Source organism: Hippopotamus amphibius, chromosome 2 (genome assembly GCF_030028045.1).
Source record: "Hippopotamus amphibius kiboko isolate mHipAmp2 chromosome 2, mHipAmp2.hap2, whole genome shotgun sequence".
NCBI classification, from domain to species: Eukaryota; Metazoa; Chordata; class Mammalia; order Artiodactyla; family Hippopotamidae; genus Hippopotamus; species Hippopotamus amphibius.
Window position 1 is genome coordinate 161340064 of NC_080187.1, and position 26262 is coordinate 161366325.

Consider the following 26262-nt stretch of genomic DNA (forward strand, 5'->3'; position numbering starts at 1 on the left):
AATAGCATTCTAAACTGGTCTCCTGGCTTCTGAGGTCATCCGCTCCAAGTCACCATTCACACTGACATGACTGTTATATCACTTCCCTGTAAAGAAAACAAACAGGGCTTCCTAGGTGGTGCAGTGGTTAAGAATCCGCCTGCCAATGCAGAGGTCCTGGGTTCGATCCCAGCTCCAGGAAGATCCCACATGCCGCGGAGCAACTAAGCCCGTGTGCCAAAAAAAAAAAAAAAGAAAACAAACAAAATCTCCGAGTGGTTTTCCTTTGCCTATAAAATAAGACCCAAAATCTTTAGCTGGGAATTAATTTGAGGCCTCCAAATGAGGACCCAACCCATCTTTTCAGAATCATGTGCAGATTCCTTTGATGAAATATCCTGTAGTCTAGGCACCTAGACTGTTAACCCCTAAACATACTCCTCACTCTCTTCACTAATAAAATGCTCTACTTTTCTCTACCCCCTCATCTTTCAGTGATTGATTTAAATACCATCTCCTTAAAAAATAAGAATCCTTACTTTTTCTCTCCAACTAGAATTTATCTTTCTTATCTTCATATTCTTATAACATTTTTAGGAAAGATAGTAATTAACATTTATTAAGGACCTATCATGTATCAGTCACTATACTAGTCACCTTTTCATATGTTACCTCATTTAATTCGTAAAAAAGCCCTTTGAGGTAGACTGTTATCCCTTCCTCCTCTCCTCCCTTTATTTAAGATGAGAGAATTGAGGATATAGTAACTATGTAAAGTCATAAGCCAACAGGGTAGAAACAGAGTTCAAACCCAAGTCTATAAAATTTCAAGTCCAGGCTTTTCCCACTCAGCCATGTCGCCAGGCCCTATTACAGCGCTAAATATGTTTGTGTAAAAATTCTAAACTTCTCTAAGACCGTGGCGTTTTTTTTCTTTATTATTTTTTATGCCTAGTATGACTTCCATGTAGAATCTCTTAGGTAAATATCTGTTGAGTTCAATATAGTATTATGGTTAAGAGACTGGATTTGCAGGTAAGACCTGGTTTAACTAACCCCTGACTCTGACATTTACTAATTTTGTGACTATGAACAAATTACTCAGCCCTCTAAACTCTGGCTTTCTTTTTCTTTACATTTGGGATAAAAATACCTACCTCACAGAGTAGCTCGGAAGACTAAATGAGAAAATACATGTAAAGCACTGAGCCCTTTTTGCCATGAAAGTGATGGGACATAAATTTTAATAAATGTTGGCAGCAGCTGCTATCGTTATCATGCAAGACATGATAACTGGATGTAAATGTGAATGTTCATGTATATGTCTGTTAGTATTAAAACATTTAAAATTTTAAAACTCGAAAATCTTACCCATTAAGATTGGTTATTCTGTTGAAAGTTAAGGTGTTCTTTAAGTAAGCAGATTTTTTCTTATTCATTTGAAGGCTTCCAAATCCTTTCCCTTATTTTCTTCATCAGTTTATATATTGTTAATACTTACCTAGGTAATTCTTAGGTGTGTAGAGTTTTTGCAGATTGCTTCACTATACATTATAGTGGCCAGTGGCTACAGATAAATAGTTATATTTCACCTCTAATTGAATGAAGAAATGAAATTCTAAAATAGTAGAGCATTTCACTAATGGGTACCTACTTGCATAGTTAGGAATAGAAGCCCAGTTCTATTACCAGTATATTAAGTATTAAGCTAATATACTAGATTATATTAGTGAATAAAGCCTTTTATGGTATAAATTATATTTAGAGGAATTTTTCTACTTGAAGCAATTATTTATAAAAATATACAATAAATTTACGTCTATATGTTTTTAAAGTGCACATTAAAAAATTGAATGAGATCAAGAAATTTCCAGGGTAAATGGTAACACTGTATGAATATTTTGCTTTCTTTTAATAAGATCTTTTACTTCATATTCTCTGTATCACTTTTATTCATATTCTGTTCAGTGTATATGTTAATTTAAAAAACACATAAAATCTTTCTTTTAAAAAAAAGTATATATATTTACAAGTATATGTACCGAAATATCTGGGAAGATGAGAGTAAATTTATTTTTCCCCCAACTTTATTGGGGAACAATTGATAAATATAATTGTATTCTATTTAAATTGTATAACATAATGATTTGATATTATAGAAGGGTTACCAAGATCAAGATAATTAACATATCCATTATCCCACATTGTTAACTTTTTTTATGGTGAGAATGTTTAAGGTCTACTCTTAGCAACTTGAAGATATTCAGTACTGTGTGATTAACTCTAGTTACTATACTATACATTAAATCCTCAGAACTTATTATTCTTATAAGTTCTTATTATTAACTTATTATTCTTATAAACTGAAAATTTGTACCCTTTGACCCTCATCTCCCCAGTTCACTGGACCCCAGCCCCTGGCAGCCACTATTCTGTTTCTATAAAATCAGCTTTTTTTAGATTCCACATATAAGTGATACCATACAATATCTGTCTTTGTCTGGCTTATTTCACTTAGCATAATGCCCTCCCGGGTCTTTCATGTTGTCACAAATAGCAGGATTTTTTTCTTCTCTATGGCTGAATAATACTCCATTGTGTATACATGTACACCACAGTTTCTTTATTCATTCATCTGTCGAAAGACATATGAGCTGTTGTGAACAGTACTGCAGTGAACATGTGTGTGCAGGTATCTCTTTGAGATAACTAATTTCATTTTCTTCAGATACATACCCAGGAGTGGTATATATGGTAGTTCTGTTTTTAATTTTTTGAGAAACCTTCATACTCTGTTTCATAATGGCTGTACCAGTTTACATTCCCACCAGTAGAGTATAAGGGTTCTCTTTTCTCCACATCCTCGCTAACATCTGTTCTCTCTTGTCTTTTTTTTTTAAGCTCTTTATTGGAATATAATTGCTTTACACTCTTGTACCAGTTTTTGAGGTACACCAAAGTGAATCAGCTGTATTTATACATATATCCCCATATCTCCTCCCTCCCGCGACTCCCTCTCACCCTCCCTGTCCTGACCCTCTAAGGCATCGCCCATCATCAAGTTGATCTCCCTTTGTTATACAGCAACTTTCTCTTGTCTTTTTAAAAATAGCCATCCTAACAAATGTGAGGTGGTATTTCATTGTGGTTTTGATTTCCATTTTCCTGATGATTAGTGATGATGAGTACCTTTTCATGTTTCTGTTGGCCATTTGTATGTCTTCGAAAAATGTCTGTTCAGATCCTTTGCCCATTTATAAATTTAGTTAGTTAGTTTTGCTATTGGGTATATAAGTTCCTTATATATTTTGGATATTAACTCCTTATTAGACATACGGTTTGCAGATATTTTTTTCCATTCTCTAAGTTGTCTTCTCACTTTATTGATGGTTTCTTTTGCTGTGCAGAAGCTTTTAGTTTATGTAGTCCCACTTGTTTATTTTTTATTTTGTTACTTGTGCTTTAGGTATGATTTCCAAAAAATCATTACGAAGACCCATGTTAAGGAGCTTTTTTCCTGTGTTTTCTTCTAGTAGTTTTATGGTTTCAGGTCTTTATATTAAGTCTTTGATCCATTTCAAGTTAATTCTTGTGAGTGGTATAAAAATTTTTCTATCAGAACATATATTATTTGTATGTTTATATATATTGATTCATGAATTGAATTTGTAAGAAATCCATTTATAGTTAACAGAGCATATATAACTTTGGTTTTTCACATTAGGATTGTAAAGTGATTGATAGTTAAGTGTACTTGAAAAGCTGACTTATTAAAAATTACTTTGAAATAACAGTGTTAATGTATTTTGGATAAACTTTCAGCAATAGATTTTGTACCGCTTTAGCATTAATGTTTTAAGTTTTAGGATGCACCATTAGTTTGACATATTTTGAGCCATTTTTTTTTTAATTTCCTACAGATTCTAATAGCCACTATTACCCATCTTTTGCCAAGTACAGAAGCTTCGTCTTATGAAATGGACAAGAGGGTAATTTAAAAAATTATTTAGTATGTGGTTATGAGTAAAATATTTATATTTTAAAACTGTGAATGTATATATACTTACATGGAAAACATTAATTAATCTTGTGTTTAAAATAATTGTAATTTGAAATATAGCTTTCCATTATTTAAGTGTAACTAAATTACATTTTAGTTCATATTTCAAGTTAGTCATGGTCATTTGATAAAGTTTTTGAATTTTAGGTCTGTAGGAAACCTGGGAGAATAATATTCTATCCATTTAAAATTTTCTTACTTGTTATGGTCTTGTTTATGCCTGAAAATGATTAATTCTGAGGAATTCATCCACTCTCAAGGCAGCCATGCATTTTTGTATAGCTGTTATTGGTAGAAAGTAAAGAAATTTCCATTAAGGAGAGTACATATAACATATAGAGACATGGCGCTTTGGAGAAGACATCCCCTTTGCCCATCAAAACATTCTACAAGATTGCATTTACTTCAGTAATTTTATTATGAGATTCCTTAATTATTTCAGATATTGTATTTATCAGTCTAAAGTTTCTGTTTGGTTTCTCTTTGTAGTTTGCAGGTTTTTCCTGAAATGTCTGCATTTCTTCATCAATTATCCATCTTCTCTCATAGGTTTTTAACATTTATTGTAATTAAAGTCCTTTTCTGCTAATTTCAGTATGTGGGTTATCAATGAGTATGTTTCCATTGAACTTTTTTCCTCAAGACCATGGGTTCCATTTTCCTGTTTGTTCATACATCTGTTAATATTTTACACATAGCTTGTAATAGAGACTCTAGATCTTTTTTGCCCAGGATGGTAGCTGCTAACCACATGTGACTGTAAATTTAAATAAAATTAAATTGAAAGTTTACATTAAAATTTTAATTCCTTATTTGTACCAGTCACATTTCAAGTGCTCAGTAGCCACATGGGCAAATATACACCATTTCCATCATTGCACAAAGTTCTATCAGACAATCCTAATCTCAAATTCTTTTCTCCAGCTCTCAGTGTTACTCCTTCTTAATCATATTGTGTTGAAATCTCAAGCATGTTTTGTTACATAAGTTCTGCCCATTATTTACAGAACTTCGCAGCTGTAATTATGTTTCTGGACCTATTCTCACTTATCTTCTTAATACCTTTTAACATTTTTGGTCTTCCCTGCTATCTTCCATATCACTAACTTCAGGTACCTCAGAATTTTTTTATTCTTCCTCTTTGTATTTACTTTAAAATTCATTTGATCAGTTTGTCTAACTCTTGATAAGTACATTCTTCCTCATCTTTAAAAGACTCTGTTACTCCATTTTTAGCCAAGAGTCCTGCATTTTAGTGTCTTTAACTGTGGTCAAGAATTCCAAGTCAAGTTTGTGAACAATATCTGAATAACTAATTAGCCATCTCCTTCTATATCATTTTGTCTTCCAGAGGCCTAGCTATTAATATGAAAAAGCTCCACTACCAGGTTTTTGTTACCTGCCTACTTAATTCACTATAGATTTATTGATCACAAAATATGTGTGTGGTATTCTGCTTGGAGCTGGTTAAACAGATGTAAATAAGATAATCCCTGCTTTCATGGATTTTATGGATTAGAGAGGCAAGTGAAGCAATCCAATATAGTAAGTGCTTCCTGTAAAAGGTAGAAAAATGTATGTAATACAAGGTAGGATAGAGGAGGAAGTAATTAACTATTGAAGCAGGAGGGCTTGCTAAGGGAAAAACTCATTAAAAATAGAGACAAGAAGTAGAGTCAGAGTTATTCCAAGTGGAAGGAATAGCATGTGTAAAATCATGGAGATGGAAAATGGCACAGTGTGTTATGGGAAAACAATAGGCAATTAATTCCATATTATAGGATGTGAAGTGCATGATTCAAGGTTGGGAAACTAGGCATTAGACATAGGAAGGGGTCAGCATATGAAGGGCCATGAATGCCACACTAAGAACCTTGGACTTTTGTGAATGTCCTTTTTCTGAAAGTGACTTTTTGGAAAGGTTTTAATACACAACAAAATACAAGATTTGTGAAAGATCACTTAAGAACGTGTGAAAATTGACTTAAAAAGAGTAATATGGTAATTGATAATTATAGTTATCTCCATAAGGATTGATGGATAATATTCTGAACTAAGGCTAAATGAATAAAGGTTAAATATTGACAAAATGGATTCTACTACCTGTGTCAGGAATAAAGAAAAAAAGAGCAGGATATTTGAAGAAAGATGAATTTCAGTTTTCATTGTGTTGCATGTAAGGAGTGATGCCTAGATAGAGACCACCAGCAAAGCAGCTATATATCTGAAGTACTAAATTTGAGACTGGAAACAAAATTATTGGCGTTGTCAGCACATGAGTTGTATTGAACTGTGGGAATATATGAGATCACTTAAGGAGACGCTATAGATTAAGAAGGGATAGCAAAGTATAACACCTTGAAGAATAACAGTTAAAGAACAGGCAGAGAGGGGGTCACCAAGATAGTGACATAGACAGCTCCTGAATTTTCTTCCTTCCTTGGATGCATGGAAGGTATAGTTACACATGGAGCAGTTACCTCTGAGAGAAATCCAGAAACTAGATCAGTGACTTCTAGACATCAAGCCACTGAGAAAATACCCACATCAAAAATAGGTAGGAAAGGCTGTAACACACTCTTGCCATAAACCCCACCCCTTAGCATAGCTCCATACAATCAGGAGGAAACCCCCAACTCCCACCTTCTCTCTGAGGAGAGAAGGGTTTAGAACATACATCTAGTAACCCTACCTTTTAAGCCTACCACCCAAGGGACAGGTCCCCAAATCACCTGGCTCTGAAAGCCAAAGGGACTTGCATTCACAGTTCCCACAGAACTACATAAAAGAAAGAAGCAGTTGTTAATAGGCACATTGCTGTTTATATTCCATTTTAGAGATTTTTTTCCACGTCCTTGTTTTTTTTTTTGTTTATTTGTCTGTGGTTTATCCATCCTTTGTTTATTTTTGTACAGATGAACAGATACATCTATATTTTCTTTTTTCTCCTTGTTTGTTACACAGAAGGTACAATATTCTAGATATTCAGTTTTTCACTTAAAGTATATCCTGGAAATTCATAATAAATCAATTCATTAAGGTCTTCCAGATTCTTTTTTGCAGCTGTGTAGTATTAGTACTCCATTGTGTGAATGCACCATAGTTTATTCAAGTCACTCCTCTATGTATGGGCATATAGATTATTTTAGAATGTTGCAATTACAAGCAGTGCTGCAGTGACTAACTTTATGTCTGTATATTTTTACATTGTTGGATTGTGTCTTCAGGGTATATTCCTAGAAGTGGAATTGCTGGGTCAAAAGGTAAACAGATAACGTAATTATGTTAAATATTGGCATTCCCACAAACATACTGTGAGAGTATGTTTCCCCAGAGTCTAATCACAGAGTACGTCATATTTTTACATTTTTGCCAATTTGATAGAGGAACAATGGTATCTCAATGTAGTTTTCCTTTCTTTTTATAAGTGAAGTTGAATATCTTCTTATATTTATTAATGGCCTAATTTTTTACTTTATTTTTGTGAATTATCCATTCATATCTTTATACATTTTCAGTCAGATTTTGGTATTTTTCCCTCAGAAATTTTTATGTAAGTCAATTTATCAATCTTTTCTTTCATTAGGTATTTAGATTTTGAACCATAGCTAGAAAAAAAACCTCTTCATGTTTTCTTCTAGTAGTTGTTCACCTTCATTGTTTACACTTTTACCCCTCATCCATTTGGAGTTTATTTTCTATATTTTGAGATAGGGATCTAATATTGTTGTTTTTCCTAAATGGGTAGTGAGATTTCTGAGTTCCCTTTATTAAAAAGTTCACCTTTAGGACTTCCTAGGTGGCACCGTGGTAAAGAATCTGCCTCCCAATGCAGGGGCCATGGGTTCGAGCCCTGCCCTGGGAAGATTCCACATGCCACGGAGCAACTAAGCCCATGTGCCACAACTATTGAGCCTGTGCTCTAGAGCCTGTGAGCCACAACTACTGAGCCCATATGCTGCAAATATTGAAGCCTACGCACCTAGAGCCCGTGCTCCACAACAGGTGAAGCCACTACAATGAGGAGCCCGCGCACCACAATGAAGAGTAGCCCCCACTTGCAGCAACTAGAGAAAGCCCCTGTGCAGCAACGAAGACCCAACGCAGCCAATAAATAAATAAAATTAATTAATTAATTAAAAAAAAAAGTTCATCTTTGCCCCTTAGTGAATAATCAGATTCCATAATACTTGGGTCTGTTTCTTGAGTTTCTGTACTAGCAGTTTTCAAATTCTTTTGGTGACAAAATCATTTTACTATTGATAAACATTTTTTAATTGTATTTATTTATTTATTTACTGGCTGCATTGGGTCTTGCTGCATGTGGACTTTCTCTGGTTGTGATGAGCAGGGGCTACTCTTCGTTGCAGTGCACGGGCTTCTCAGTGTGGTGGCTTCTGTTAATGCGGAGTGTGGACTCAGTAGTTGTGGCTCACAGGCTCTAGAGGGCAGGCTCAGTAGTTGTGGGGCTCAGGGTTAGGTGCTCCGCAGCATGTGGGATCTTCCCAGACCAGAGATCAAATCTGTGTCTCTTGCATTGGTAGGTGAATTCTTAACTACTGTGCCACCAGGGAAGTCCTGATAAACATTTTTGAAGATCTCAAGTAATTTTTGTTAATCTGAACTGTATTTTGTCTTCTTGATCTGTCTTGTACTGAGAGTGGTGTGTTAAAGTCTTTTTATTAGTATTTCTGTATTTCCTTGCATCTGCTGTACTTTTTGCTTTGTAAAGGTGGTCACTGTTATTTTATACATACTCATAATTGTTTTATCTTCATTTTAAATTATAGCTTTAATACTAATGCTTTTTGGTTTGAATTCTAATTTGCCTGGTGTACCTTTTTCTATCTCTTTAATTTTAGCCTTTCTAAATCTTTTTAACTATATCTCTTGAATATGACACATACTTGGGCCTTGCTTTGTGAGCCAAATTGAAAATCTTTTTCACTAGGCAAATTAAACCCATTTTTATGATTTATTATATTTTTATCTTACCTCTATCATTTTATTTTATGATTATTATGCATATTATGTTGTATTTTTTGTTTCTCTACATGATGTATTTCCTTTGTTCTTCCTAAAATTTCTTTTGGTATGCAGGAAATTTTGTACTTTTTTTTGTGGTTACCTTTATATGTATACTTTCTTTAATGCCTTTGTTCCATTGTTTTCTTACTTAACCTTTTATACCATATGGTTTGTGATTATTTAATGGTATTCTTTATCTCCTATATGTTGTCTGTATGTTAATAAATGAGCTTATGTTACTTTTCTTCTCTTCACCTTGATTTATAGTTCTTTTATGCCTACACATAACATTTAGCATATGTCATATAACAAATTATTCTTCTACACTCATCTCTACATTTTTTAAAAATCTTTAAAGGTCTATAACTAAATATATCAGGTATTCACTATTAGACTTTTTATTGAAGTTTCTCAGTCAACTTCATGGTTAAATGAAGTCCATCTTTATTCTTTAAGTTGGGCTCATGAATACAGAATTCCCTGAGCTCTTGCATATTTAAACTTTTTTCTGTAATCTTGTAGCTTGGCTAGATATGGAATCCTTGGTTTGCACTTATTTTCCTTGAGGTTTTTCTCCTTTTTTTTTAATGTTACCTTGCTTTCTGTATTGTTTTTGAGAAATCTGATGCCATTTTTATTCTCTTCCCCTTGTAAATTATTTCATTTTTTTCCTGGAGGCTCTAAGGAGAGAGAGAGAGAGAGAGAGATAGATAACTGTGTCCTGAAACTGATAGGCCTTGTCAGTATGTAGATTTCAAGGACTCCACATATAACTAAATAGGATATTCTTTTTCTGTCTTCCCTTCCAATCATTTTCTCTCTGACAGTTTTTACTTGTCTTACTTTTGTTCTCTTTATTCAATGCCCCTTATTAAATTTTGTCTTTATTTTTTCAAATTTGTTTGTTCTTAGGCATCTTATAACTAGGGCTTCATTTCTAATATCATTTTATCATTTTTAGTTTTTTTACTGACTTGAATCAGTTCTTTTCTCTTTGGTCTATTTCTTCTTAGTTTTTTAAATTTCTGATTTAAGATGGTGTTTTCCTTGTCCCCTATATCTAAATGCTTACTTGAAAATACTTAATTTAGATTAGAAGATTCTGTTATAGTTTTCTTCTTCATTTTGGTTTTGGGGACAGGACTTTTATCAGCTGAATTGCTTAAAATTCTCATTTTCTGTTTTCTTTTCATATTAGTTTTGTAGAGATGAAGACTACGTCTGCATTTCCATGGACAAAGTTGGTGGCTTGGGATGGTTTATAAGATTCCTACTTTACGAGCTCCCTCTCCTGGCAGTTTAGTGTTTTTATTGGATGATACCTTTTAAGGAAAGAGAGGAATTATAGGTTCATCAATTTTTTTTAATTTTTTAAAAATCTTGCAAGGGTCCTAAATTTCTCTTTTGATTTTTTCTTTTCACATTATGATTTCCACAAGGTGTCTCTCCATTCCCTCTTAACATTTTTCTCCCCCAAAGTATTACCTTTCCTGTAGTACTTTTACATACTTTCTTTCTACTCAGTACTCTGTCTACCAAGTACATGTTTTTCATTATTCTCACACTTAGGGTGTACCTTTTCTTTTGACTTGTTTTTTTTTGGTTTATACATAGTTCCTCTTCATGAAAGCTTGCAGTGGGAAAATGGGTAAAAGCTTGTTGGATTTGCTGTGTGCATTTTCTTCTTACAGATAATATGAAGTTTGAATGTTCTGTTTTCTAGTTATACGGAGGATGTGGGTTTTGTGATTGTTTTTTGGTTCTTTTTGTTCTTTTGGAGGATATGTTGGGAGATGTAGGCCAGCATTACTCTTTGAGTTGGAGAGTTGGTCTTTGACTCTAAAGATCTCTTTATTGGATCTCTTATTGCTACTTGATTGACACTTGTATGGCACTAATTGTGATTTTTTAAAAAATATTTATTTATTTGGCTGCACCAGGGCTTAGTTGGGCATGCAGGATCTAGGTCCCTGACCAGGATCGAATCCAGGTCCCCTGCATTGGGAGCACAGAGTCTTAACCACACTGGACCACCAGGGAAGTCCCTAATTGTGATGCTTTATTCAAGAAAATGGATCATATAGATACTGATATTTTGCTCTACATTTTGCATAAAAAGTGTTTTGTTTATAACATCCATTAGTTTAAATGTGTCCAGTAGAAAGATTCATGTAATGTAATTAGTAACAGTTTCAGAAAGTGGTTAAAATAGTCTTTCTGGCAGCTTACTCAGTAAGGTGTTAAATTAGAAAAGGAATGTGGAAATGATTATAATACATATGAACTAAAACCTTTCGTGTTCCATTCCCTTTGCATTAAGTAAGGATGGCTAATTGATGTCTGTTGTCTTTTAAGTTCGGTGTTTTTATATGTTTAAAAATAATTTTAACGTTCCTGTTTTTATTATGCTTAAGGTTTCATTGTGCTTGCCTCCAAATACAAGGGAGAAACCCACAGTAAAGTTCATATACATCTTAAAATCATTTAGGTCTAGGTAAATATTAGTGGTGGAACTTAGAATTGATAGTTTCTGAAATAAATTTTGGAAAACAAAAGATAAGTTGGTGAATTTCTGTTAAGTATTGAACTCTTATTTTATGAATTTACAATAATAATAATCTTTTTTATTGTTGTTTCAGTTGGTGGTATGCTTACTTCTCTGCCTTCTGGACTGGATCATGGCCTTACCTCTAAAGACTCTGCTCCAACCAGTCCATGCTACAGGAGCAGAAAATGATAAAATAGAAAAATCTGTCCTCAACTGTATTTATAAGGTAAACTTCTTTGCTTTATTATTAATTTGGTAACCAAGGGTTTTTAAAACCTAAAGAAATAATATTTCTTAGTATTACATTTTCATTGTTTTAGAGATAGGTATTTTCTAAGAATGTAGATTTATCTTACAGTATCTAAGGATAATTAAAAAGTACTTCTTACAAGACACTTGTTTCATTGCAAAATTTTAAAAGAAGTCAAATCTTTGTTGAATATAAGAATCATTAGTTAAATTTTATTCATTTTTCTTCTTTAGATTAAATTTTACCTTGATTGAAGAGCTAAAGTGTTTAAATATTTGAAATGTTTGTCAAGTTCTTATATTAGCAGTTGACTTTTCTCCTTTTACCTTTATTTGCTTTCACTGAAAAGGAAAACTTGGTATGCTTTTTCCCCTGTATTTTCAGGTATTACACGGATGTGTTTATGGATCTCAGTGTTTTAGCAATCCAAGGTATTTTCCAGTAAGCCTCTCTGATTTGGCATCTGTTGATTATGATCCTTTTATGCATTTGGAAAGCCTAAAAGAGCCTGAACCTCTGCACTCTCCTGATTCGGAACGATCTTCTAAACTCCAGCCAGTAACAGAAGGTAAAATGAATTCTCTTCAGGACAGTATTGTTGCTTGGGTTCTCCCAAGGTATGATTTGAGGCCTGGGTAGAAATACTGGAGGATAATATATCTTACCTTGTAATTGTTTACCTTGCCATGTATATCATAGCTAAATTCATTTTAGTTTAAGAAATAACTTCAGATGTACAATTATTAAGATTATATGTGATGACATTCCCTTTATACGTCTGTCTAAATTATTCTGGTAAGTTCTTTAATCACATTTTTTTGCATTCAGAGAGTTTATTATCTGATGTATGGGAAAGATGTAAACAATATAAAGGAAAGATGTAAACAAGTAACCTTGTGATATGAGTACATATGAAAATAAAAGTATATTCAGGATACAGGGGTAGCCCAGAGGAATCCAGCAATTGTTGAAGGGTTTTAAGGAGGTGACATACATGATAAAATTAGTATTAAGAGCACTTGACAGTAGTATTTTACAGGAGTCAGCAAACTATGGCCCATGCCTGCCACCTGTTTCTATAAGTAAAGTTTTATTGAGACACATCCATGCTATTCATTTATGTATCATTATGGCTGCTTTTGAGTAGTTGGGACAAAGATAGCATGGCCCATAAAGCTGAAGATAATTTACTTTCTGTCCCCTTGCAGAAAAAGTTTGCTGATCTCTAGTATGTTAGACTGATCTTAGGGTGGTTAACACAGGATCAGAGAGACCAGTCATGATGCTGTTGCAACAGGCCAAGCAAGAGTTGCTAAAGGATTAAATTGGTTATATTTTCGCCAAACTAGACCAAGAATATGAGAAAATTTAGAGAATTAGGAGGGAAAATGAGGAGGGCAGTGCTGGAAATGGTTTAGCTTAGAGTGACTATTGGATATTCATATGAAGAGATGTAGTGGACAGTTCATTGTACATGCATATCTAGATCTTAGCAGAGGTGTCTTTGTTAAGAATATGTATTTGCATGGGTGTGTGTATTCTGAGAAGGAAAAATTGGAAAGGAAAGAAAACCAGGAAAGTAGTTTCTCAGAAACAAAGAGAACACAAAGATTTTTTTAAAGACTGGCCAGTGGTAGTAAATGATAGAGATATCAAGTACAAAAGATTGATAAATGTATCTACTTTAGTTTCAGTGGAGAAGTAGGAGATAGAAGTGGATGGCTGTGGGTTGAGGAGCAAGCAGGAATTAAGGAAGTATAACCATCTGTCAAAAGTGCTCTTTAAAAAAGCGTGACTTTTTTATTTTAAGAAAGCAAAGAAAAATGATAAAACAATAGATAAGCCAAAAGATTATTCAGGTTTAAAGGAGTTTTAAAGACAGAGTTAAACTCAGTTATAAGCTGAGAAGGAAGGTGGTAAGGGGATCATTAATAGAGTGAAGTTCCTGAGAGGTAGCTGGAAAGTTAATATTAGTTCTTTAGCCCTTCTTCTGAGGCCAGAAAGAAGAAGATGGAAGTAAATTAAGGGGACTGACAAAAGTTATTGAGGGCCCAATAGAAAATGGAAACTGCGAAGTTTTGGTTGCACCAATCAACATTCAGTAAGATGGACCTGGCAGACATCAAGGGAACAGTGGCTTTCAGAATATTGGTATATGGTGTAGTTATAGAATCTAGGATTGGTAAGGACTGAACTAATGCTTCAAATGGCTTATAAGCTGGAAGAAAGTAGAGGTGATCCAGTGAGTCAGAAAGTAGATATGGTTGGTAATAAGAAGTTAGAACAGTGCTTCTTAGCTTTGGCTGCATATTACAATACTGATGCTCTGGTCCTGTCCACAGATATTTTGATATATTGATCTGGGATTGCTGGGATTTTTAAAACCTTGCAGGTGATTAATATGCAGCCAAGGTTGAGAACCACTGACTGTATCAGTATGTTAGGACAGTGGTTTATTAAATGAGTTTTTAATAAGCAGTGGAACCTCTTCAAATAAATTTCACAAGGAAGTCTACTTTGTAAAACTTTTTAAAGTAGAGCTGCAGCAGGGATTCTGCTGACTTCTCTCCTATTCATCTCCAACAGCCCTCTCCAATGGCTCTATTAAACAAAATTGGGAAATCACTAGACTAGAAGGTTGTGGTCAAAGAGTAAACTATTAAGGAAGGGTTTGATTTTTAAAGGTAGAATAACCATAAATGATGAAAACATCTAGGATGTGGCCATGGTAATACATTGATGACATAGAATGCAAGTGAAAATATAAAGTTACACATCAGGGAAATAGCACTAGTGTTTTGGGTTGAACACAAATACCTAATAGTTTGTCTAGAATACATATATACAAGTGAAATAGAAATATAAGAAAAATCATTCAGACAGTAATTGAAATAGGTGACATAATTATTTCTTTAGATTTAGCATAGTACAATACCGTGTTTATTTTATTAAAAACAAAGTTTTATGAAAATATTCTTTGCTTTTTGCATTTTTAAAGGTATAAAATGATAAAGTTTGATTCAGGGCAGTATAGTATATTTCTTAAACAGTGAAATAAATAGTTTACTTATGCAAAGAGTAGCTTTAATGTATTTCATGCAAAATTTATTGTGCCATTAACAGTCACTGCAAAAGACAGAAAGGTATAAAGATTTTAAACAGATGAGCTTTATATTGATACCAAATACTCTGTGGGGTACTATTCTCTAAATGTATTAAAGTTGTTCCCTTTAGACTTCCTTAAAGGTATTAAGGACCAGATAAATGCAGAACCTTTTAGGAACAGCTGTGAGCTAACAGCAGGTGATTCTGTGGTCTATAGTAACTGCATGCTGTGGGGTTTTTTTAATGTGGCAAAAATGGCTAATCATTGTGCCCTTGTCTAAGGCATGCTTCATCATCTTCAAGTACTTTTTTGGCCAAAGATTTCTAAACATAGAGTGTCCCTAATAAGCTCAGTATTGGATTGAACAAGTCTGATTTGAGAACTATTGGCAGGAGTAGCTGTAATTATTAAATTTACTAAAGAATAAAGCAAGGTAGTGAAGTTGGCTTTTTGTCAAATGGCAGTAGTCTTATTAGCAAAAAGTCATCATTTGCAGGGTCAGAGTGAAAGGAGGCTCCAGAGGATTCATTCTGTCTTAATTATAGTTTCACCTATACATATTATGCAAAGCTAATATTTAAAGCATTTGCCAAAATTAACTTCCTCTGCATGTTCTATTACAGTGCAGTGAATTGCAGCAGCTTTTTATGTCTTGCTGCTTTTGTATGCCATAATAATCTGTAATTATGGGTTTGCTGCAAATGCTGTAGGGTTTGTTTAATCTGACAATCTGAAAAGACAACCTTGAATAGACTTCTTTAAATGAATGCTAGTTACACAAAGCCTTAGAAGCATCGATATCTTCATTTTGCATTTTCTCACAAGGCTAGTTATTTTAGTTTCATTTTGAATTTCTAAATTAGAGGATTTCGTATGTTTTCTCTACATCTAAGTAGATATGTAGAAGAAAGATATGTATGTTCTGTAGCTTATGACTGAAAAATAAATCTAAATAAACCTAACTGCCAAATTAACAAGTTGAGAGGCTTTTATCCCTTTATATTTATATGTATCTTGAATTTAAAGACGCAACTTAGGAAAGGAAATGCTTTTACCTACTTCTGAAATCTAAATTTACTTTTTAAGTGTTCTCAATGTTAGTAATTATGACGTGTGAACACGCTCACTTAAACTGCATTCTCACTGTCTCTTTCTTTGGGAAGAGCATGTATAGTATGGACTGGTGCCTGGACTTATGGGTTTGTTTTAGCGAAAGAGCTGGCTCATTCTTGCCATTTATTTATAAGCAAGTTTGAAAAAGGAGCTCATAAAACCTTTGTGACTTATAGTGCTCTCAAAATTGAATGATTTATATTGTTTCTGTTATATCCAACTTTGTGTATGTTTTCAGTTCATCTTTACAAAAAAATCTGTGTTATTCTTAGAGAAAAATGGGGTGTAAGAAGTTTTATGTGATTTGTCCATGGTCACAGAGGAAGCCAGAGACAGTCAGAAATTCTTTTTTTTATGGTCTATTTCTATTAAATTACACTCTTTTGCCTCTTCAGAAATGTTCTGCAAAAAAGATTCACTGCTTAAAATGAGTCACCTGTTTATCACTCAAAAGGAAGAAAGGGGGTAAAAATAAAGAACATAAAATGTTTTTCCTGCATCAAAAACAAAAAACATATATATTTAATCATAATTTTCTATTACCATTTAAAAGATGGCTTAGTTTAATTTAAATGAGCTTTTCCAGTTGATCTTGGCCATTTATTAATTTATGCTAGTTGATACTTGTTTTGAAAATTCTATACACAAAAAAAGTTTTTGAATGTATTGTTTCCATATGTCATAGTGATTTGCCAAAAGAAAAGGGCAGTTTAACAAAAAAGAAAAATATGGAGATTAGAGTTGTGGTAAAGATGGAAATAACACTGCCCCAGTGTGAAATCTTCTGTGGCAGGCAAATCCCTGAACTTCTGTGAACCCATTTGTCCTCATGTGCAAAATGAGAAGTATTGGCTAGGTTATTGGCAAGGCCCCTTACCGTGTGAACACCCTTTATATTCTACGTCATAATTAGAGAGGCAAAAGCAGACACTAGATTCAAGTCATCTGTTTCTCATCAGTCAGTGGCATATATTTTTACTTTACCACAATAGGTCTTGAAAATGTAGAATTGAATTAAGGTTAATTATTTAGTGTCGAATAGCTCATCTTCAGAGCTAGCCATAACTATAATCGAAGAACAGCTCAATGTAATTGGAACTTTTTAAGTAAACTGGAAAATGTTTACATATACATGTATGTAACATAAAACTTGGTTATGGAAGAAGATTAAAATTTTGACACTCAGTAACATTTCAAAAGCAACCAAAATCCAAAGAAAACTGTTCTTTTTTAGAGTTGGAATAATGGAGATGTTACTGGTATTAATGGCATAGCAGCTGATTTGTTGCTGACTCTTTGCCTGTACCCAGCAGTGTTGATTCTGAATCTTGAGGACTAGTCTCGAAAATATAACACTGTTCTTCTCCCTTGCCTCTTTTTGAGTAATCATATCAGCAATGCACAACCTAGTTCCCTTTTAAACTTTTTTAAAGTTGAGTTTATTGAAGTATAATTTATGTAGAACAAAATTTATCTTTCTTTAATGTGAGAATTTTACTATATATTGATTATGTTAGTGGTTATACAATTCTGTATAGTTACTGAAATTCATCACAAAGTACACTTGAAATTAAGGAAATTATTTTATGTAGGTAATACTTTGATCATCAGACATCTTCAGATCTATATTTATTCTGGTAATTAGGCCATAGTATTCCCAAATGATTAACTTTCAGAGTATAAACAATGCTCAGACAATATGACTGTAGTAAAACAATACAGAGACATGATTATTCTGTAACCTTGTCTATAAGACAGACAAGAATACTGTCAACACACATAAACACACACAACTGAACGTCCTCTTTTAACATGAATGATTAGTCTGTCTTTACTAATGACAACTGTTCTCCCTCCTCCTAGATGAAAAGTATCACGTTAACCCAGTTGTCTCCACTTCCTGACACCACTCATTACATAACTGGCTTCCACATCAAACCTCTTTAGAATCACACTGGCAGTCTTTGGCTAGTGGGCTTGGACAAGTTATTGTCTATCTCCACTTCCTCCTTTCTCCCTTTACTGTCTTTCTGTGTTCTTTGTTCTTCCTTCTACCCTCCCCTCCTTCTTCCTCCTCCTTCAGGTCCTGGCTTCAGGCACCTTGCCTCTTTAGGCCTCTTACTACTGTATTCTTTGAGTTTTCTCTTTTTACCGTTCCCTATGGTGGTGGTGGTGAGTATTTTTGTTTGTTTTTTTAAGTTACTCATATAGATACACTCCTTATCTATTTATTTACTTTAATGCCTTAGAAAAATAAGCAGGCCATAAAATATTTTTTCCTTTAAAATTTCCTTGGCATATGCTGGCTACACTGACTTACTGTTTAAATTGATTCTGACTCCTACTGAAGTTTAGTGAAAGGTCACTTTTTTCTGACACTTTTACATCATCCATAAAAGCCATAATTAAATAACATTTAAGGCATGCTGAAAACTCTGTATGTCTCTGAATCTCCTCATAAGATAAAAGACTTATCAGTTGGATTTCATTGACTTTTTAATCTGGGTGCTAAGTGATTTCAAGTGATTTATAACATTTTTGAACCTTCTTTTAAGGTATGTACATTTAAGGGCCTCAGTTTAAATTATGAATCCATAAGCAAAAATTTCAAAAAGGGCTTTCTTATAAAAATTAACAAAACTTCATCAAAGAGCAGTTTTCGTCTTTGCCATCATTCTTGTCGTGCATACTCTAAATTGAAAATATTAATATTTACTCAAATATTTGAATGTGATTTTGATAATGTGATGGAATCCCCATTTGTTATCTAATATTTCATTGTTATATGACTTCCTAGGAAGCAGCAGTATTCCCACTCACTTACATTTTTTTATTTCTAGTGAAAACTCAGATGCAACACGGATTAATCTCTATAGCTGCCCGCACTGTTATAACACATCTGGTAAATCACTTGGGCCATTATCCAATGAGTGGTGGTCCTGCTATGTTAACAAGTCAGGTGTGTGAAAATCACGACAATCATTACAGTGAAAGTACTGAACTTTCTCCTGAACTCTTTGAGAGTCCAAATATTCAGTTCTTTGTGTTGAACAATACCACCTTAGTGTCCTGTATCCAGATCAGATCTGAAGAGAGTATACCTGGAGGAGGTTTATCTGCTGGCCTTGCATCAGCCAATTCAAATGTCAGGATTATAGTACGTGATCTTTCTGGAAAATATTCATGGGATTCTGCCATCCTGTATGGACCACCTCTTGTAAGTGGTTTGTCAGAACCTACATCTCTCATCCTTTCATTGTCTCGCCAAGAGAAGCCAGAAGAGTCTTCTACATCTAATGAATGCTTAGAAGATATAACAGTTAAAGATGGGATTTCCCTCCAGTTTAAAAGAAGATTTAGAGAAACTGTACCAACTTGGGATACAATAAGAGAGGAAGAAGATGTTCTTGACGAGCTTTTGCAGTATTTAGGTGTAACTAGTCCTGAGTGCTTACAGAGAACTGGAGTCTCACTTAATATTCCTGCTCCACAGCCTGTGTGCATTTCTGAAAAACAGGAAAATGATGTTATTAATGCTATCCTTAAGCAGCATACAGAGGAAAAAGAATTTGTTGAGAAACACTTTAATGACTTAAACATGAAAGCTGTGGAGCAAGATGAGCCAACACCTCAGAAACCTCAGTCAGCATTTTATTATTGCAGATTGCTTCTTAGTATATTGGGAATGAATTCCTGGGACAAAAGGTAAGAATAAAGGAGAAATTTGTCCTTTTTTAGAAAAAATATTAGTCTTATTCATCTTATGATCAGCATTTTAGTCTCTGTTCTTTGCCTCACTAAATATTACCTACCAATTGGGTCTTTGACCAATGGGTAGATCTTCTTTTTTTTTTTTTTTGAGTCCACTGAGTCATAATCAGGGATTTTCACGGAGGTCTTATCATGTGGGCATGATTGATTATTAACCCAGTCTCCAGTCCTTCTCTCTCCCCAGAGGTGGGGCTGAAATTTTCAAGCTTCTAATTGTGGCTTGCTCTTTCTGGTGATGCAGCACCATCCTGAAGTTATCCAGGACACCACCAAGAGTCACCTTATTAGAACAAAAGATGCTCTTATTATCCAGGAAATTCCAGAGGTTTTAGGAGGTCTGTGTAAGACACTTCTGTCACCTCCAGCACTCAGGAAATTACAAGGGTTTTAGGACCTCTGTGTCAGGAACTAGGGACACAGCCTAAAGCGTATATTGCTTTCGTCACATAAGCCCAATTTTTTTTTTAGACAAACAGTGATATGATCATTTCTTGTTTATATCAGAGAAATTAACTCAGGATTTAGAATCAAATCAAGAAAATAATCTGCATTTCTTTTTTTTTTTAATTTTGTTTTCTCTTATGCATATTGCAAAACCTCATTAAAAACTTGCAATACACACACAGAGTTTTGAAGTAAGTTAAGTAGGAGTTACATGAAAAGGCATGATATTTAAATCAGAAGATCCAGGTTAGAGTCACTTAAACTTTGAGCCTCAGGCTACAGTCTGCAAATGGAGGAAATAACTTCCACCTCATATGATGGTAAGAATTCAATTAGATAATGTATATAAAATACTAAAATTGTACACTAGTGTAAAGCATTATTAGTATACATTTATTTTTAAAATTTCTGTGATACTAAAACCTGTAGGAAAATGGAAGAAGCAGCATTATTTATTGTTTTTGTTCAGTTTGTAGTAGGAAGGGAGCTCAGATATCACTGGACGAATAAATCTTAAAGTAATTCAAATGCATGTGAAGCATTGAATTGGAATTCTACTTGCTTACCTAGTGTTTATAATCTTACTTGGTTTAAACCCTTCCATTTATTGGAAGGGTGTATCCTCTGCCTCATGGGAAAGCCATGTTGTATCAGGAACACAGTTTGCCTTGTGGTATGTCCAAATACAGGTAATTACCAATAACATAAATTCATTCTACTCTCTGTAGAATGGTCCATATATTGTCTCTTGAGAAAAATCAAAGATGCTTCACCACGGCAAGCACTGATTTCATCACTATAATTTGCACATGTTTAGCACCTGTATAATGTATTTGGTAAAACTTACATGCTCTTTTGTAGTGTAAAAAATGCATATAACGTAAAACAAGAAAGAAAGCAAATTCCATCTGAATTACACATTCTTATTTGTTAATGATTTAGATTCTGTGAATATTTTTTATTTCTCATGAGGAACGACTTTCTCACATATTTTTATGAAACTCTTGAGAAGGGACCTACAAGTATTTTTATCCATTTTTCTGAATATGAGTTTGGGAAACTCACAGCATCTGCAAGGAAACATTTAAGTGGCCAATAGATAATGATCCACTAACAGAAATGTATGAGGGCCTGGGTAGAAATAATGATGTATATTCTTTACATTTTTTTTAGGGTCTGTTCACCTTTGTGTTAGAAGTATGAAAAGGCAAGAAAAGTATAAGAGTTGCATGAGTAGAGTGGAAAGTATTTCCGGGACTGTCATGTCATTCACTGCAAAGGTGATGAAAATGTTTATAAATCTCTCTATTTAGGAGGAGCTTTCATCTCCTGAAGAAAAACGAAAAACTACTTAGAGAACTTAGGAACTTGGACTCAAGACAGTGGTAAGTTGTTGGGAAATTTTCAAGTTTATATCTAGCACCTGTCAGCTATTTCTCTGTTCATGTGTGAATAATACATGAATTATAACTTTCTGAACAGAAACCATTTTTCATTTATATATACCTTAGAAATAATAAATATTTTTAGAAAAAAGTATGGCTACATTTAAATGTTATATCTTTTTTTTAATACATTTCAGAATCATCTTTTGAATTGAATAAATCTGATTGAACCTATAAAATGTCCTTTAGTTTTCCCATACTTAGATATTCCAAATATACCCTTTTTGATTAGTCTAAGAGGCCAAGTGAAAATGACTGGTGAATACAAGCTAGTACCTACAAAAATATTAGTGAAACAAAGAAGATGGATGTAATTTGTTATATTGCTGTAAATCTGATTTATTTTTAAGCCCTTGGACATGTACCCATTTATATCTGGGTTTTGATGTGAGAAACCTTGTTATATCATTATTTTAATGATCTCTAGGTTCCTGATATACCTGGATGAGATTTCCTGGGAAACTTGTATTAGAAACTACAAAATACTACTTAACTGAAATTCCCATATGGTCAACTTATGTATATGTGCTATTTTCCTTTTTAGATTCATAAAATAAAATTTATGGGAGATGCTTTTTGGCCATATAATTAGAAATACATTAACAAAGCAATACTTTGAATGTTACCATTATTAAGAATGTCTGTAATTCTGAAATCTGAAATCCACAACATCCTTAACATTCACATTGCTTAACTCTCTCACATCTTACTTGACTGGTGTTTTATACTTTTAGGTCTTCAGTTTTTTGTTTTTTTCTATTCCCACAGTTTGCCCACCCAGCTCTAATTCCACCCACTTGCCTTCCTGTGCAGCAGACTCACATATTGTCAACCATTTTTAAAATACGTTATCTTGCACCCTCAAAACTGTTCTTCTGCTTAAGTTTATATATATATATATTTTTTTTCCATAACCAGTTTGCTAATCAGAATCATTCTTAACATCTGCTTTCTCTACTCCTGAGCAGCAGTACATTACTAGTGAAAATCATGAAACCAGTGTGATATAGAGAGTTACTGTAGATTCATGCACCTTTACTTCAACAATGCTATCTCTGTGGTTTGGCATATTTGTTATCCTTTGTTCACTTTTACTTTACTTCTCACAGTAATTGTTATAAACCACTTCTTTGTTCCCCAAGCCCATCATTATAGTCAAAAGGTCATCTCTACTCTAACCTCATAAGGATACAATTCAAAGATTTGACCTATATGAAAGACAATCTGCTAGAACAGTAGTTCTTAACATTTCTTCTTCCACACATTCTCATTTTAACACAGGTTAGTCACATCTGTCATTAATTAAATCCAGTGATTCTGACAACTGGCAAACTAGTCTGTAACAGACCATTCACCCTGCCATCACTATTCTACAGGAATGCAAAGTGAAGAAGATGATTCAGACCTTTCCCACATCAAACAAATATGCCTTACATCTTCATCTTTGAAATTTTTCTGTATTGAGCCATCTTCTCTTGCTCACTTTCTGCATCAGAAAACTCTTTTTTTCTTTCTGTACTTCTGCTTCCTACCTTCTTGGTCTGCTCTGGGATCTTCAAACGTTATCCCTTCTTTATCTTATATTTCTACTTAATTCTCTTACCATAAGCATGTTTGTTATCTGCCTTTAAAACAAAACAAAACTTTCCTCAGCTACTATCCTTTCAAGCTACAGTACATCTCTTTCATGCCTTTTACTACCAAATTTATAGAAAAATACAATTTTTATTCATTTCCTGCCATTCCTAACTGGTTTTCATCGTTGTTTTTAGCTTTCCTCAGGATAATTTTTTAAAATAATGTATAATTTCTTTGGTTATTATAGAAAATATAAAACAGAAAAATGACACTGTTATTATAAGACTGTTGTTAACATTTCTTTATGTATTTTTAATCTTTCTTTTTGATAGACATATATACAATTTTTGTTTTACAAAACTGGAATCATAGTAATGTATAGTAAGTTATGTCTTTTAAAAAACTTCATATTATGAGCATTTTCCTCAGCCATTTTGATACTCTTCAAAAAAAATTCTTTATGGCATTAAGTTCTGTGATTTTTGGACATTTGTTTTTAATTTCTTGCCCTAGGGTAGATTCTAGAAATAGAATTATTAGGTCAAAGCATAAGAACTTATCAGGCCATATATTTTATAAAATTGCTTTCCATTAAGTACTGATTTCTAATCCTACCAACATTGTGTAACTTCAACCTGTCCAGCACGAGATATTAATCATATTTTCTTAATCTTTATAATTTGAGGGGCAGATCATGGTGTCTCATTATAGTTTTTAATTACTAGTAAAGTTAATATTTTTCATGTACTTGTAAAAAAACTTAATCTGTTTTCAAATTCTCTCATATCCTTTTTCTATTTTTCTATTTAGGAATTTTTCTTAATTGTAAGAGCTCTTTTATATATGTGTGCGTGTTAAGGATTAACTTTTGTATTTATTGTGGGAGTTCTCCTAGTTAGTTGTTTGGCTTTCAGTTTTCAACAACTTCAGGTTCTTTAACATACTGGTTTTTCATTTTTATGTAGTAATTATATCTCTCAGTCTTTTTTTTAAAATTTCTTCAATTGTTTGTTGTTTTACAGAGTTCTGTTTTGAAATCAATTAAACATTGTTACAGTTCCGTCTAGATTTTTAAGTGTTTGGTAGTTGTTTTATATTTAATTCTTTACTCCTGGAATGCATTTTGATTTATAGAATGAGAAATGGAACCACCTTGAATGTTGGAAAATAGTTTATTTATATAATTTGTTAAATAATCCATATCTTTCCCATTGATTTGATAGTCTTTATCAAATATTAAGCTGTTTCAAAGCTATCTATTCATTTCTATTGATTTGTCTGTCAATTTTGTGGAGATGTTACTGTTTACTTTAGGCTCAGTCGTCTTCCTCACCCAACCCACACACGTTCTTCTCTTCTTAGATGTTCTTACCTGTTTTTTCTTCAAGATACATGTTAGAATTATACTGTTGTTTCCCAGAAAAAAAAAATCCCATTGCTATTTTGATTTGATTTGTAATAAAACTTTGCTATGGAAAGAATAAACACATTTATTATCATCATTCTTCCCATTCATAATCATGGAATGTTTTTTATTTATTCTGATACCTGGACATTACTTTTAGGGGTATTCTACTTTTGTGTTGCTATTCTGAATAGACTCTCCCCCTTCCCCCCATTATATTTTGTATCCAAATACTTTAATGAATTCTCTTGTTGATTTTAAACATTTTATAGTTGTCTCACCCTTAGGATTTCTTTAGGTGTGTAATTTTCTGCAAATCATCTCCCTTCAAAAAGTTATGCCTTATTTTGCTTATATCATGTTTTATTGCACTGACTAAAACTTGCACTACAGCGTTAGATAGTTATAGAAAGTGGTCATCATTGCCTTTCTGCTTTTAATGGAAATGACTCTTCTGTTTTATCCTTAACTAAAATATTGTTAGTTTGAAGTAGACCATTTTTTATCATGCTGAGAAAGTAGCCTGTTTTCTAAGAGATTTCATAATGAAAGGGTGTTAAATGTTATAGAATCCTTTCCAGCATCTATATTCAGGTTTTCATATTTTTTTATTTTATATTCAGCTTTTGCTTTCTTAACTAGTTGATGTATATTAACTAGATTGCTAATATTAAATAATGTTTGCATTCTTGGATGAACTTTATTGGGTCCTTTGACTTCCTTTTGGGTTAAATTTATTAGAATTTCATTTTTAATTAGGGCATGGTTCATCTATTAGAATATTTACTAGCTAATTTTTTGTCTGTTCTAATGTTTTTAGAATTAATGTTATAGCCAGATTCATAAAATGAATATTATCTATTTGAAAATTTGGAGGAATTAGTAGAACTTCAAATTATTTCCATTTGTTTCATCATTTTTATTTTTTTCAGGTTTTCTTTACCTCTTAGGTCAATTTCAGGGCTTTTTTTTTTTTTTTTTTTACAAAACCTAATTTCATTGAGATTTCAAAAGATGCTTAGTAGAGATTCATATATGGTTTCATAATTCTCTACTACATTCCTTCTCTCAGTTTTATAGGGTTTTTCTTTTTCTTTCTTTTTCATATAATTAATTTCTCTATTCCCATATCATCCCTTCAGAATTTTTTTTATTCCCAGCTGTATTGAGATATAATTGACATATAACATTGTGTAAGTTTAAGGTTTAAACATAATTTTTATATATTGCAAAATGATTAGTACAACGTTAGTTAATACATCATCACCTTACTTAGTTACAATTTCTTTTTGTTGTGAGAACTTTAAAAATCCATTCTCCGCAACTTTCACATACACAATACAGTATTGTTAACTATAGTAACCATAAAGTACCTTACATCCTCAAAACTTATTCATCCTATAGCTGGAAATTAGTACCCCTTGACACCCTTCAGCCATCCTCTGCCTACCAATCTGATCTCAGTTTCTGTGAATTTAGATTTTTTAGATTTCATGTATAAGTGAGAACATGCAATATTTGTCTTTCTCTGTCTG

General features: G+C 33.2%; 1 protein-coding gene across 8 annotated transcripts in view; it reads left to right on the plus strand.

Annotated features, from left to right (window-relative positions):
* Positions 1 to 26262, plus strand: part of RALGAPA1 (Ral GTPase activating protein catalytic subunit alpha 1) — a 219804-nt gene that overhangs the window by 136713 nt on the left and 56829 nt on the right. For all 8 annotated transcript variants that reach the window (XR_009051229.1, XM_057720816.1, XM_057720818.1 and 5 more), the window contains 5 exons: positions 3900 to 3968; positions 11707 to 11841; positions 12250 to 12433; positions 18925 to 19789; positions 21613 to 21684. Coding sequence is in view for 7 of the 8 variants with exons in the window: in XM_057720816.1 (XP_057576799.1) it covers positions 3900 to 3968; positions 11707 to 11841; positions 12250 to 12433; positions 18925 to 19789; positions 21613 to 21684 (1325 nt within the window). In the remaining variant the exon portion in view is untranslated. The remainder of the gene's footprint in view (positions 1 to 3899; positions 3969 to 11706; positions 11842 to 12249; positions 12434 to 18924; positions 19790 to 21612; positions 21685 to 26262) is intronic.